This window comes from Zalophus californianus, chromosome 11 (genome assembly GCF_009762305.2).
Source record: "Zalophus californianus isolate mZalCal1 chromosome 11, mZalCal1.pri.v2, whole genome shotgun sequence".
Taxonomy (NCBI): domain Eukaryota; kingdom Metazoa; phylum Chordata; class Mammalia; order Carnivora; family Otariidae; genus Zalophus; species Zalophus californianus.
The window spans coordinates 61,615,450-61,628,045 of NC_045605.1; the positions used below are offsets into that span (position 1 = coordinate 61,615,450).

Here is a 12,596-nt window from a genome sequence, read left to right on the forward strand (position 1 = left end):
ACAAGAATAATCGTTGAAAGTTGGTCTACAAGAAATTATTCTCATCTTCAATCTTCTTCATTCAGAGTGCTGGGAATTCTTTTTTCCTTTCCTAGACTGAAACCACTAATGTCTGAATTCCATGTATGAGCATGTTTTGGTTTATTCTGTCATTTTGCTGGAGTACATCCTCAAATAACTTTGTAAGAAAAGTAGTTACACAGATCTCCTTTCTTCATTTTTGCATATCTAAAATAACTTTACCATTCACATATTTGGTTATTAAATTGAGAACAGAATTGTATCTAATAATTATTTTCATAAGGAAGAAAATGGCTATGATCTTCCAGCATCAATATTTATTGGTAAGGAACCTTTTCAATTACAGAAATATGAATTTACTTTTTTTAACATTTTAATGTTTGTTTTCCACCTGAATATTTTAAGGGTTTTTACATTATCTTTATGTTCTTTAATTTCATAGTAGCATGTCCAGGTTTGAGTTTTTATGAACAATTTTCTAGGTAGTTTGGTATTTCTTGATTATTTCTTAAAATACAAATTGTTTTTTAAATATTTTATTTATTTATTTGAGAGAGAGAATGAGATAGAGAGAGCATGAGAGGGGGGAGGGTCAGCGGGAGAAGCAGACTCCCTGCTCAGCAGGAAGCCCGATGCGGGACTCGATCCTCGGACTCCAGGATCATGACTTGAGCCGAAGGCAGTCGCTTAACCAACTGAGCCACCCAGGCACCCTTAAAATACAAATTTTTAATTTTGTTATAAGGAATATTATTTTATAGTTGTTTGGAAAAATTCTCCCTTTGCCTGAACAGTTTTCACTTTTAATGTAAATCCTAAAAGTGAGACTTCTGCCCTCCTGGACAGAACTTTCATATTTCTTTATTTTTTTTTTCACATTTTATATTGCCTTGCCTTTTTTCTCTTTCTGTGAGATTTTTGCAACTTTATTTTCCTTCCCTTACTTATTTTTGCCATCAGTCATTCTTTTCTGTTATAAAAGTCATTTTCTAATTGTCTGCTTGCCCTTTTTCCATAGAAATCCTTTCATTGTTTTATGGGTGAAATACATTATCAGATATCTCTGAAAAGTATTGATGCTGGAAATATTCTCCTGCAAAAATAATAAGGATGGTGACATTGGACAGATACAGAAGGGAATGTAATCCTGACCTGTTTGTAAAGTAATATACATTTATATCCAATAATCATATCAATATTTGTATAATTATAGTAATTCAAATACTGTTTTATTAGTTTTCAGCTATTGCAATCAAATGATAAATCTAAGAAGATTTCTAGAATTGTAGCTAATGGTACTGATCTTAAGAACAGGAAATTAAAGGTGATCCTGGGTGGCTCAGTAGGTTAAATGTCTGCCTTCAGCTCAGGTCATGATTCCAGGGTCCTGGGATCGAGCCCCACTTTGGGCTCCCTGCTCAGCAAGGACCCGACTTCTCCCTTTCTGCTGCTACCCCTGCTTGTATGCTCGCTCTCTCTCTCTCTCTCTCTCAAATAAATAAATAAATAATTTTTTAAAGAACAGGAAATTAAAAATATATCTGATTAGCACTGAGGTTGGAAGTAGTAGGGAAAGAAGGAAACTACAGAGACACACATTGTGTGTGTATACCTGTACGCACTATATGCACACACAAATAAGTATGTACAAATCACACAGGTGACAGATATTGTAATTGAGTTACAACCCTCACTGTCTATAACAGGGTAGTTTGTAGTCAAATTAAAGTTCAAACATAGCTTGGAGTAAAAGAAGAAATCACCAAAAAGAAGAAAAATAGCTATAAACACACACAATATTTTTAAGAGGCTATCTCTGGAAAGGAACTAGATGGAAGAGATTTTCAAGATGGAGGTTTTCATTTTTTTTAATGATTATCTCGTCTGTGTTGTTTGAGCATACAAATATGCATATTATTGATACTAAATTTAGCAAACTATGGAAAGAAATTAAGTATATATACTTTGTAAGCCATGGACAGACAAACAGCACAGGAGGCAAGGAAGAAAATGTTTCACAGTTTAGAGAGTTCAGAGAGTGTGCTCAAGACATATTATTTTAAATAAATATTTTATTGAACTATAATATGCACACCAAAAGGAGCACACATCATAAGTGTACAGCTTCATGAAATATTACCAAGTGGACATACTTTGTAATTACCATTCAGGTCAAGAACTAAATCACTGCCAGCACCTCAGAAGCACTCCTCATACCCTGTTCAATCAATCCCCAGACTTTCATACTCAATGTTAAACATCATCCTCATTTCTAAAACCAAAAATTAGTTTTGCCTGCTTGTGAACTTTATCTAAATGAAATCACACAATATATATTATTTGGTCTCTTTCACTCAACATTGTATTTGAAATAGACTACAATTATTTATTCAATTTGGATGTTGAAGGATATATGTTCTGGGTATTATGAATATGCTGCAACTTACATCTTTTAGAAGATTTCTGATGAACATAGGTATGCACTGCTGGATATACAGTTGATAAACTTGGGGAATAAAGCAGGAGAAAAGAACTTGGGAAAGAAGAATGAACTCCAAGTATTTTTGGCAGGAGAATGCTGAGATAAATAAATTAGCACAGACATTGATGAACATGGCTCATGTTTCCCAGGGATTTAAAATTTTTTAAAAGTTCAACTCTAATCCTAGAGATCCAATAACTGTCCCCTATGAGTAAGAGTCTTTGAAAAAGGGGCGCCTGGGTGGCTCAGTCGGTAAAGCATCTGCCTTGGCTGGGGTCATTATCCCAGTGTCCTGGATCCAGCCCCGCATTGGGCTCCCTGCTCAACGGAAAGCCTGCTTCTCTCTCTCCCTCTGCAGCTCCCCCTGCTTGTGTGCTCACTCAAAAAAAAAAAAAAAAAAAGAATCTTTGAAGAACATGGAATTTCAGGAGAGAAAGTCTTTACTAATGGGCATAGTGGTACCCTTTAAAAAAAGGTAGAAGAATTAAAGTCCCATAGAAATATTTCTTGTGGCCAGATATCTGCTTTCATTTGGAGACTTCCTTAGAGACTTGGTGATTTCAACCTGGCTAAGAGAATTCTAACCTCTCAGAAGACTCTACTTAAATGTTATGAGAACTGTCTTTTCCCTTAAGCAAGAATCTAACGACATTTTCTCGTATCTGCTTGGTTTTCACCCCATACACAATAAGGTTCATTGTGGGAGGCATGAGTAGATACAGATTAGCCATAATAATGTGTATATGTGGAGGAATAGTGTGTCCCCCAAACCGGTGAGTAAAGAAGGTGAAGAAGGCTGGGACATAGGTGATGACAATGGCACAGATGTGGGCAGTGCATGTGCTCAAGGCCTTCTGCTGAGCATCTGCTGATGAGAGACTCACAACTGCTCGTAGGATCATGGTGTAGGAGATTGTGATGCACAAGATATCAAAGCCCCCAATCAGGAGGGCAACCATTAAACCATAGACGGCATTGATCCTAACATTGCCACAAGATATCTTGGCCACAGACATGTGGTCACAGTAGGTGTGAGGTATAACATTGCCCCTGCAGTATGGCAGGCGCTTGGTGAGGAAAGCGAAAGGGATAACAAGTACTACACCTCTAAGAAAAGTGAGGAGTCCAGCCTTGGCAATGACCGCATCAGTGAGGATAGTAGCATAGTGCAGGGGGTAGCAGATGGCCACATAGCAGTCCAGGGCCATGAGCATGAGCACCCCAGATTCCATCCCTGTGAAAGTGTGCACAAAGAACATCTGGGCCAGGCAGGCCTTAAAGTCAATCTCCTTGAGGTTGAACCACAATATGCAGAGGGTATTGGGAAGAGTGCTGGTGCACATGAGCACATCTGTGAAGGAAAGAAGGGCTAGAAAAATGTACATAGGTCTGTGTAAGGCTTCTTCAGAGTCAATGAGGTACATAAGGCCAAAGTTCCCTGTGATGGCAATGCTGTACATGGTGCACGGGGGGAAGGAGATCCACAAATGCACTTCTTCCAGCCCAGGGATGCCATTTAAGATGAATGAAGCTGGAGTTAGGCTGGTGCCATTTAGGAACAACATAACATCTATTGGAAGTTCATGGTACAGCAGTTACAGAATTGTTCTGTAAGCAGAAAAAAAAAAAGAAGAAGAAGAAGGAGGAGGAGGAGAAGGAGGAGGTTCAGAGAGTAACTGACCAGCAGGATTTTCTTCCTCATAATGGCTAATTTGTCTTGCTTGTAGATCAATCACTAGATACGGTCTTTTATGTTGACTATGTGCCATATACACAGTTTGGGTCCATGCCTTAAGCATTAGATACTGACAAGATATACTGACTGAGTTTAATGGATGTGCTGGATCTGGATGTGTCTGGGGTTTCTGGTTGTCATGATTTTGTTATCATAATTTGCAGTCCATTCTCCAGGCTGAAGTTAGTCACTAACTGACCAACTGGATGATCAAGGATTGATGGAAATATTTGCCATGTGCTAAGGGCTCATCATCTTAGTCAGAGGTACCTATTCCATTCTAAAATTTAACAATTTTCAATGGTTCTTGTGGGCTCACCTTTCTAAGGTAATCAGTCTTACTAGTGGACTACCCTGACAATGACTTAAAGGGGTTAATTTTAGCACAAATTCCGCCCTTTTGGTTTGGAAGAAACTTAAATTCAGAAAACTATGAATCATAAAATGATCTTAAAGGTAAAAACATAATAATCTCCTTTTAATATCATCAAATGGCCACCTATTACTGCTCTTGGGTCACTACCACCATAAACAGTGGGTGAAGAATCACTGGGAATGTACTAACTTATAAGACCTTAATGTTGTTCTAAGGTTAGAGTCTCTTCCAATGGACCCTAGTCTAATCCAATGTGAATGGAGGTACTCATCATCTTAAACTAAAACAACTGACATTTCCTTTAGAACATAGCACTTTATTTTCTCCCTATATCACAATTTCAGGGAGCCATAGAATTGAATATTTCCCAGCCTACATAAACTCCAAAACTAAGTTTTTCTAGTATAAGGGAGATATTCAATACATTTTAAAGCCCATAAAAAAGGATTGGCAAAACATTTAATAGTAAGGAGGAGAATATTTATTTGGTGTGATAGTATATGTGAGGAGATAGGAACAAAGTTATGAGCATATGATGGATGCATATAGGATGCAAAAGTCTGAAGAAGTGGGTTATGTTGGGCTGGAATATGATAATTTAGAAAAAAATGTACAAGTAGTAAAATAAGGGTGATAGTCCTATAGTGGGATGTTGAAAGGAAAATAGTCTCTTTGAATAAAAAATATCAATGCCGAAATTAATAGTACCTCCTGGACATATGAGAAGTGACCTCCCTGCCACTTGAGAGGTGTCTCTGTTGGAAATCTAAGATTGTATAAACTTGGCTCTGCTCTCCTCATATGCCTTTTATAAAATTTTATATATTTTTTAAAAGATTGAGGCTGAGTATATGAAATCTAGAAGCCCTTTGAATTGAGAAATAATTCAACTATTATAACTATGAATGAAATGGAAGCAATTTCCTAAAAGAAAAAGTGGATGAAAAACAGAAAACTATGGAATAAGGCTGTCCTCACTCTTCTGTTTTCTTCCACTGCATCTTGGAAATGCTCATTTTAGCTTCCACAGCTAGTGGGACTGATTACCTCTCTTTAGAATTCTCCTCACAAGAATTAAATTTCAGTAGCTGAAATATTAATGTTTTTATCCAAAGTGAAAATGCAGCACGTAAGCCAGTACGTAAAAGCAGCTGTATAGTAGGGCACACTGTGTCTTTTCAACACTATCTGACAACTCTCTATGCCTCCTCCCAGCTCAGCTGTCATAATTTGCACCCACTTCTTTAATAAGAAGAATGCATTCCCAATTCAGAAATGTGCTCACCCTGAAAGCTACTGGAGTTCTTCAAGAAACTGAAGACATATCCACAGATTAAGTCATATTCATGTCTATGTGATGCTTTTGGTCCTGCTGGAGAGATCTAATACCTATATTGGGGCCATGAGGAGGCAAGTGGAGGAGGGCAATTTTCTATTCTGTGTGTGTGTGTGTGTGTGTGTGTGTGTGTGTGTGTGAGAGAGAGAGAGAGAGAGAGAGAGAGAGAGATTCTAAAGTTGGGAGCTGGGAAAACTTAATTGCTACTATCTCTTTCTACTATAGTCTCAGAGGAGAATTGATTTCCTGTGTGTGTTTATAAGAAAAAAGAGACTTAGGAATCAGATATATCTTGGTCCTAAGGATGCGGGCTCAGCCACTGGGAATTGTCTTAGGAATTATTTTGTCCCAAATCATAGTCTAGGACTTTTGAAGGCATATCTTTTATATGTACAACAGAGCATATGTAGATCTGAAATGGTTTAGACTTTCAAAATTAAATCCTTTTGGGAAACAGATCTGCCTACCACCTTTTTCAAAACTTAGAACAATGTCATGCACAAAATTAGTACTGAAAAAAATATTTTGCAGGAAAAATTAAATAATCTTGTTCTAAAAAATTGAGGTTTATATGTTCTTGTATTTAGTGTTCTTGATAAATTTACTCATTACTTTTAACATTTTTATATAGATTATTTTGGATTATCTAGATATATATCATCCCTTTGTGAATGAAGAACATTTTGTTCTCCCTTTCCTGTATTTTTTGGCATTTTTTTCTTGGTTCCTTCACTAGCTACAACACCACTCTTGTGCAATGTTTAACAGGAAGAGTGATCAGGGACATCTTTGCTTCATTACTGATGATTGGGCAGAGTGAAGCCTACTAGGGATAGAGAAACCTGGTTCTAAAGAATCATGTGAAAACATGGATTTATGCTACAATACAAAACCACAGCAGTGCAACTGATGAACTATTGAACTCTACATCTGAAACTAATGATGTACTATACGCTGGCTAATTGAATTTTTTTTTAAAAAAAGCACAGCAGTGCAGTGATACAAGTTATTATAAAATAAAAAATGGTCACTTGTTTGAAAGAAATCTTATTTGGCTGTTATTATAGTAACATATAGTAATTTACAATATAAACAAGCCTGTGCCTGGTGGTTGATAAAATTTACTTGGACTTTCAGATAACCACCCCCCCAAACACACACACGCATACCTTGAAACAAATATTTTGGGATGTTCAAGAAAGTGTAATTCATTGCTGAGAAGATAATTCTGGATTAACATCAAATAACTCACCAACATGTATGATATGTACTATAGATTTTTAAAGGTACCTTTTTTCCAGCTCTATTGAGATATAATTGACATAAAATGTTGTGTAAGTTTAAGGTGTACAATGTGATGATATGATACAGAATATTTGCCACAATACTGTTATTTAACATTCTTCACCTTACATAGTTACCATTCTATTATTGTGGTGAGAACATTAGAGCTCTACTCTTACAGCAACTTTCAAGTATACAATACAATAGTGTTAAGTGTAGTCACCACACTATATATTAGACTCTCTAAAACATTATTTTATAACTGCAAGTTTGTACCCTTTGATCAACATCTCCCAATTTTCCCTAGCCTTCTCCCCCTGGCATCCACCATTCTACTGTTTCAATGAGTTTGATGTTTTTAGATTCCACACATAAGTGAGATCATAAAGTATGTGTTTATCTGCCTGATTTACTTCATTCAGCATAATGCCCTCAAGGTTCATCCATCTTGTCATAAATGGCAAGATTTCCCTCTTTCATATGGGTGAATAATATTCTGTTGAATATATATACCACATTTTCTTTATCCAGTCATCCATCTATAGAAACTTTAGTTGTTTCCATGTCCTGGCCTGTTGTGATAAGGCTGCAATGAACATGGAAGTGCAGATATGGCTTTGAAATAATGATTTTATCTCTTCAGACATATACCTGGAAGTGAGATTTCTGGATCATATGGTATTTCTGTTTGTAATTTTTTGAGGTAACTCTGTGCTGTTTTCCACAGTGGCTGCACCAGTTTGCATTCTCACCCACAGTGCACCAGAGTACCCTTTTCTCCACATCCTCTCCAACATTTATTATCTACTGTTTTTGTTTTTATAATAGCCATGCTAACAGATTTAAGGTGATCTCCTTGTGGTTTTGATTTACATTTCCTTGATGATTGGTGATGTAAAGCACCTTTTTGTGTTCTTATTGGCCATTTGTATGTCTTCTTTTTAAAAATATCTATTTAAATCCTCTGCACATTTTTAATAAAATCATCAGGGTTTTGTTTTGTTTTGTTTTGTCTTGCTACTGAATTATACAAATTGCTTATTTATTTTGGATATTAATCCCTTACCAGATATATGGTTTACAAATACCTTCTTCCAGTCTTCAGGTCACCTTTTCAATTTGTTGATGGTTTCTTCGGCTGAGCAGAATTTTTTAGTTTGATGCAATCTCACTTGATTTTTGCTTTTGTTCTAGTGCCTTTGTTGTCATATCAAAAAAAAAATCACTGCTAAGACTAAAGCCAAGGAGACTGCCCCCCAGTTTTTCTTCTAGAAGTTTTATGGCTTCACGTCTTCCATTTAAGTCTTTAATTCATTTTGAGTTCATTTTTGCAAATGGTGTAAGATAGCGGTCTAGGGTTCTTGATTCTGTCCCATTGGTCTATTCTGTTTTTAGGTCAATACCATACTGTTTTGAGTACTATGTTTTGTGACATAATCAGTGAGTGTGATGCTTCCAGCTTTGTGAGTATTGGTGGTTTATTCTTTTTAATTTGTTTCTTGTATATCATTGCATGGATTTATTACAATTCATTTATTCACTCACATGTATTATTGGACATTTGTTTGCTGTTTGGGGCTATTTTGAGTAAACCTGCTCTAGAAATTCATGGGCAAGTCTTTGTATAGACATATATTTTCAGATTTCTTATGGAAATATCCAGGAGTGGAACTGTTGAGTCATATAATAGGTGCATGTTTAAGTTTTGAAGCTAGAATTGCACTCTGGGAAGTTAGAAATAGTTCTAGATTTATACCAGACAGCTCATATGTTCCATCAGAGAAAAGTTGTTGAAATTTGAAGGTAACTATTGAGGATTTTTCTCCTGGCTCAAATATAGTCTAAATACCAGGTATCCCCCACTTTTTGAGAGTTTTTCTTATATCACTTTACTTTTACCAAAGACATATATTAGTACTTTTTTTTTTGCTAAATGCAAGAAATTGAAGATTTTCCCTTGTACAAAAAAAAAAAAAAAAAGGCTAAAAGCGAAACTAGTGGTCAGTGTTTGTTGTGCAATGAGGTGTTACAGAGGCAGTGCACACCTGAGCAACCAGAGCACGCCACCAGGCTCCTTCCCCAGGAACCACACTCAGCATCTCAGCATCTCGGCATCAAGCCCTCGTGGCTTTGAACTGTGTCTTGAGCATCTATGCTTTATCTCCATTTATTTTGTGCATCCATTAACAGATGTACCTTAAAGTATCAGAAAAGCCCAAGAGGGGTTATTTTGGGGTCTGGAAATATTCACAAAATTTTCTATATAAATAATAGTATTGCCTTTTTGCTTTATGCCATTTCATAGGAACACTCTGTTTTCAGATAACAGGGGAAATCTGCATAGATCTAGTTTCAACAAAGCTAAATTTACCTCCTGTCCCACCAGAGACCTATGGGACATCTATTTGTGAAGTGTCAGAAGACACTTGTAAAATCCCCAGAGAAGCCATTAAGTATTGAGGGTTCCTAACCAATGCTGTACAAATTCCTGAGCAATACCAGTCATGAATGGAGATTTAAAAACATCAGGCATCAGGGTGAGTTTGGGCGATTCAGATGAAGAAAATATATAAGATGCACAGAAAATCTGCAACTAAATAGCAGGGATTTGAGTCAGAGGGTGGCTGAATGTGAAGGACTAAATTATCTCATTCTTTCAACTTCTGAAGGGATTCACAAACTGCCTGGAAGAGGGAGAATTGGGAAAAAAATTGAGTGTAGTTAATAGCACCATAGTGCCGATGTGCCAAGGACCAAAGAGATAATGTTATAGGCAAGCAAATGTTTGCACAATAACAGAAAAATTCTTCTCTTTGTAGATGGAAGAGTCTTCCTTAGGAAGTGGTAAGACCTCTACAAATGAAAATGAATCAGTGCAAAAGTTGAAAGGAATTCCAGTGACCATGTACCCCACCTTCCTGATGACAGCATTCATGATACATGTTATTCCCCCTTTGCCTGAATACATCTGATGACAATAATTTTGTTATCTTACTAGAAATCTCTGTCTGCATGAATGAATAATAATACTTGATACCAAACTACTTTCCTATAACTTATCTTATTCATCATATGTGCGATTAAAGTGTGCAAAATAATACAAAAGGCAATTACTTGCTTGTACTCCATGTACTCATGCCAGTTTTAATTATCTCCAATATCACTAACGAACAAACAAAAAACCCTTTAAGATTCTAGATATCTTGAAACCATTTTACCTATCCTCCAAATACTCTCATTTTTCAATATGCACTCTAATTTGTCAAGGTATTTATATCTAAGCAGGAAGACTAAACAAAAAGGAAATTTTGAAATTCATTCATTCATTCATTCATTCATTCATTCATTCATTCTAAGACTCTTTCCTTGTGCCAGTTAGTACGCTAAGTGCAAGAGACACAGCAGTGAACAAAACAGCAATTCCTGTGCATATAGATTTTACATTCTAGGGAGGGACTAAGGACAATACTAATTACTGTGGAGTAAAGAAAATTTGGAAAGCAGGATGTTATGCCAAGATTGGCAGAGGTCTGGGGCTTGCAATTTTGAATTAAGGTAAGGAAAAACCTTGCTTTGGGTCTGACACTGAGTGCAGACCTGAAACTGTTGAACGTATGCACCATGGTATTATCTGGGGAACAACGAAGCAGGCAGTGAAAGTGGCAAGTGGAAATGCCTGGACTGTGTTCATGCTTGCTGAGTTTGGGAAAGCTCCAGTAGGGATGGATAGACTGAGAGGATCAGAGTTCGAGCAATGGGAGACCATTTAGAGATTCAAAAGAGTTCTAATTGTATGGGATGTTGTAAACAAATATAGAGATGCTGGCTTTTGCTCCGAGTGTGATGTAAGGATACTAGAGGTTTAAGCGATGGCTAGACATTCTTCTGTTTCATTTATTTTGTAAAGCAAAATAATGTAATAATACTAACAATAATTATGATAGTACTATATATTTTGCTTATTATGGTCCAAGTTGTGGTGACAATTTCCATGGTTTACTTAATGTTTCCATGGTTTGCTCAATTTACAGTTGAGCAAACTGCTTTTACAAACCATCAGTTCAGATTTTGGCAAGACGGCAGAGGAGTAGGAGACCTAAATTTCGTCTGGTCCCAGGAATTCAACTAGACAGAGATGAAACCATTCTGAACACCTACGAACTCAACAGGAGATCGAAGAAAAGAATAGCAGCAACTCTCTGAACAGAGAAGCGACCACTTACTGGAAGGTAGGACGTGCGGAGAAGTGAACCCAAGGCGATCGGGAGGATAGATGGCGGGGGAGGGGGCCTCTGGCGGCCGCTTCTGGCAAGTGATAGAGCCGCGGAGCACAAAATCGGAACTTTTAGAAGTCTGCTCCTCTGAGGGACGTCGCTCTGGTGGCTAAGCGGGGAGTGGAACCCTCATGGGACAGTGTGGTCTCAGGACCCTCAGGGTCACAGGAAGACTGGGGATGCCTGAGTGCAGCAGAGCTCCCAGGTATCAGAGCAGAGAAGTGGCTGCAGAGACAGAACTGAGGAGTGGGCTCTCAGCTTGGGGTTGCCATAAATCATGATCCGCAGCACAGTCAGGCCACTGCTCTTCCAGCAGGGGCCCAATAAGCAGCAGATCCGGGTTAGACTCCCCTTCTTCCCCAGGGAGGAGTGGCGTGGGAGTGCACCGCAGGGATCTGCTGGGTTTGGAGACTCCACACGGGGTCGGGTGCCAGAGATAGAAATGCTTGGTCACAGGCCGGGTGAGCATGGAGTGCGGCCGGAGACCGGGGCGACGGGAGTGATTGACTGCTTTTCTCTGGGGGCGCACTGAGGAGTGGGGGCCCCAGTTCTTGGCTCCTCTGGGGTGGAGACTGGGAGGCTGCCATTTTCACTCTCATCCTCCAAAGCTGTATGGAGAGTTTGCAGGGAAGAAAAGCTCCTGAGAGCAAACCTGAGGTTACTTAGCCCGATCCAGCATCAGCGGGGCAATTCCTCCTCCAGCAAAGACATTTGGGAACCAGGGCAACAGGCCCCTCCCCCAGAAGATCAGCAAGAGCCGCCAGCCAAGACCAAGTTTACCTATCAAGGAGAACGGCAGAACTCCAGCGCTAGGGGAATACTGCACATAGAATTCATGGCTTTTTTCCCAAGATTCTTTAGCCTTTCAAAGTTAATGTTTTTAATTTTCTTTTTTTTTAATTTTTCTTTTTCCCTTTTTCAACCAACATCTTATCAATCCCTTTTTTAAAAAAATCTTTTTTATTTTATCTTTTTTATTTTTCATTTTAGAGTCATATTCTATCCCTTCATAGTAGTTAACCTTATTTTTGGTGTATATGTATATATATATGTGTGTGTGTGTGTATATATATATATATATGTATATA

At 37.9% G+C, this 12,596-nt stretch overlaps 1 protein-coding gene across 1 annotated transcript; it reads right to left on the reverse strand.

Annotated features, from left to right (window-relative positions):
* Nucleotides 1–3,105: 3,105 nt before the first annotated feature.
* LOC113914785 (olfactory receptor 52N1) lies at nt 3,106–4,068 on the reverse strand. The gene has a single exon (XM_027580317.1). The coding sequence runs from the start codon at nt 4,066–4,068 to the stop codon at nt 3,106–3,108; it is 963 nt and encodes a 320-aa protein (XP_027436118.1).
* Between the last annotated feature and the right edge of the window lie 8,528 nt (nt 4,069–12,596).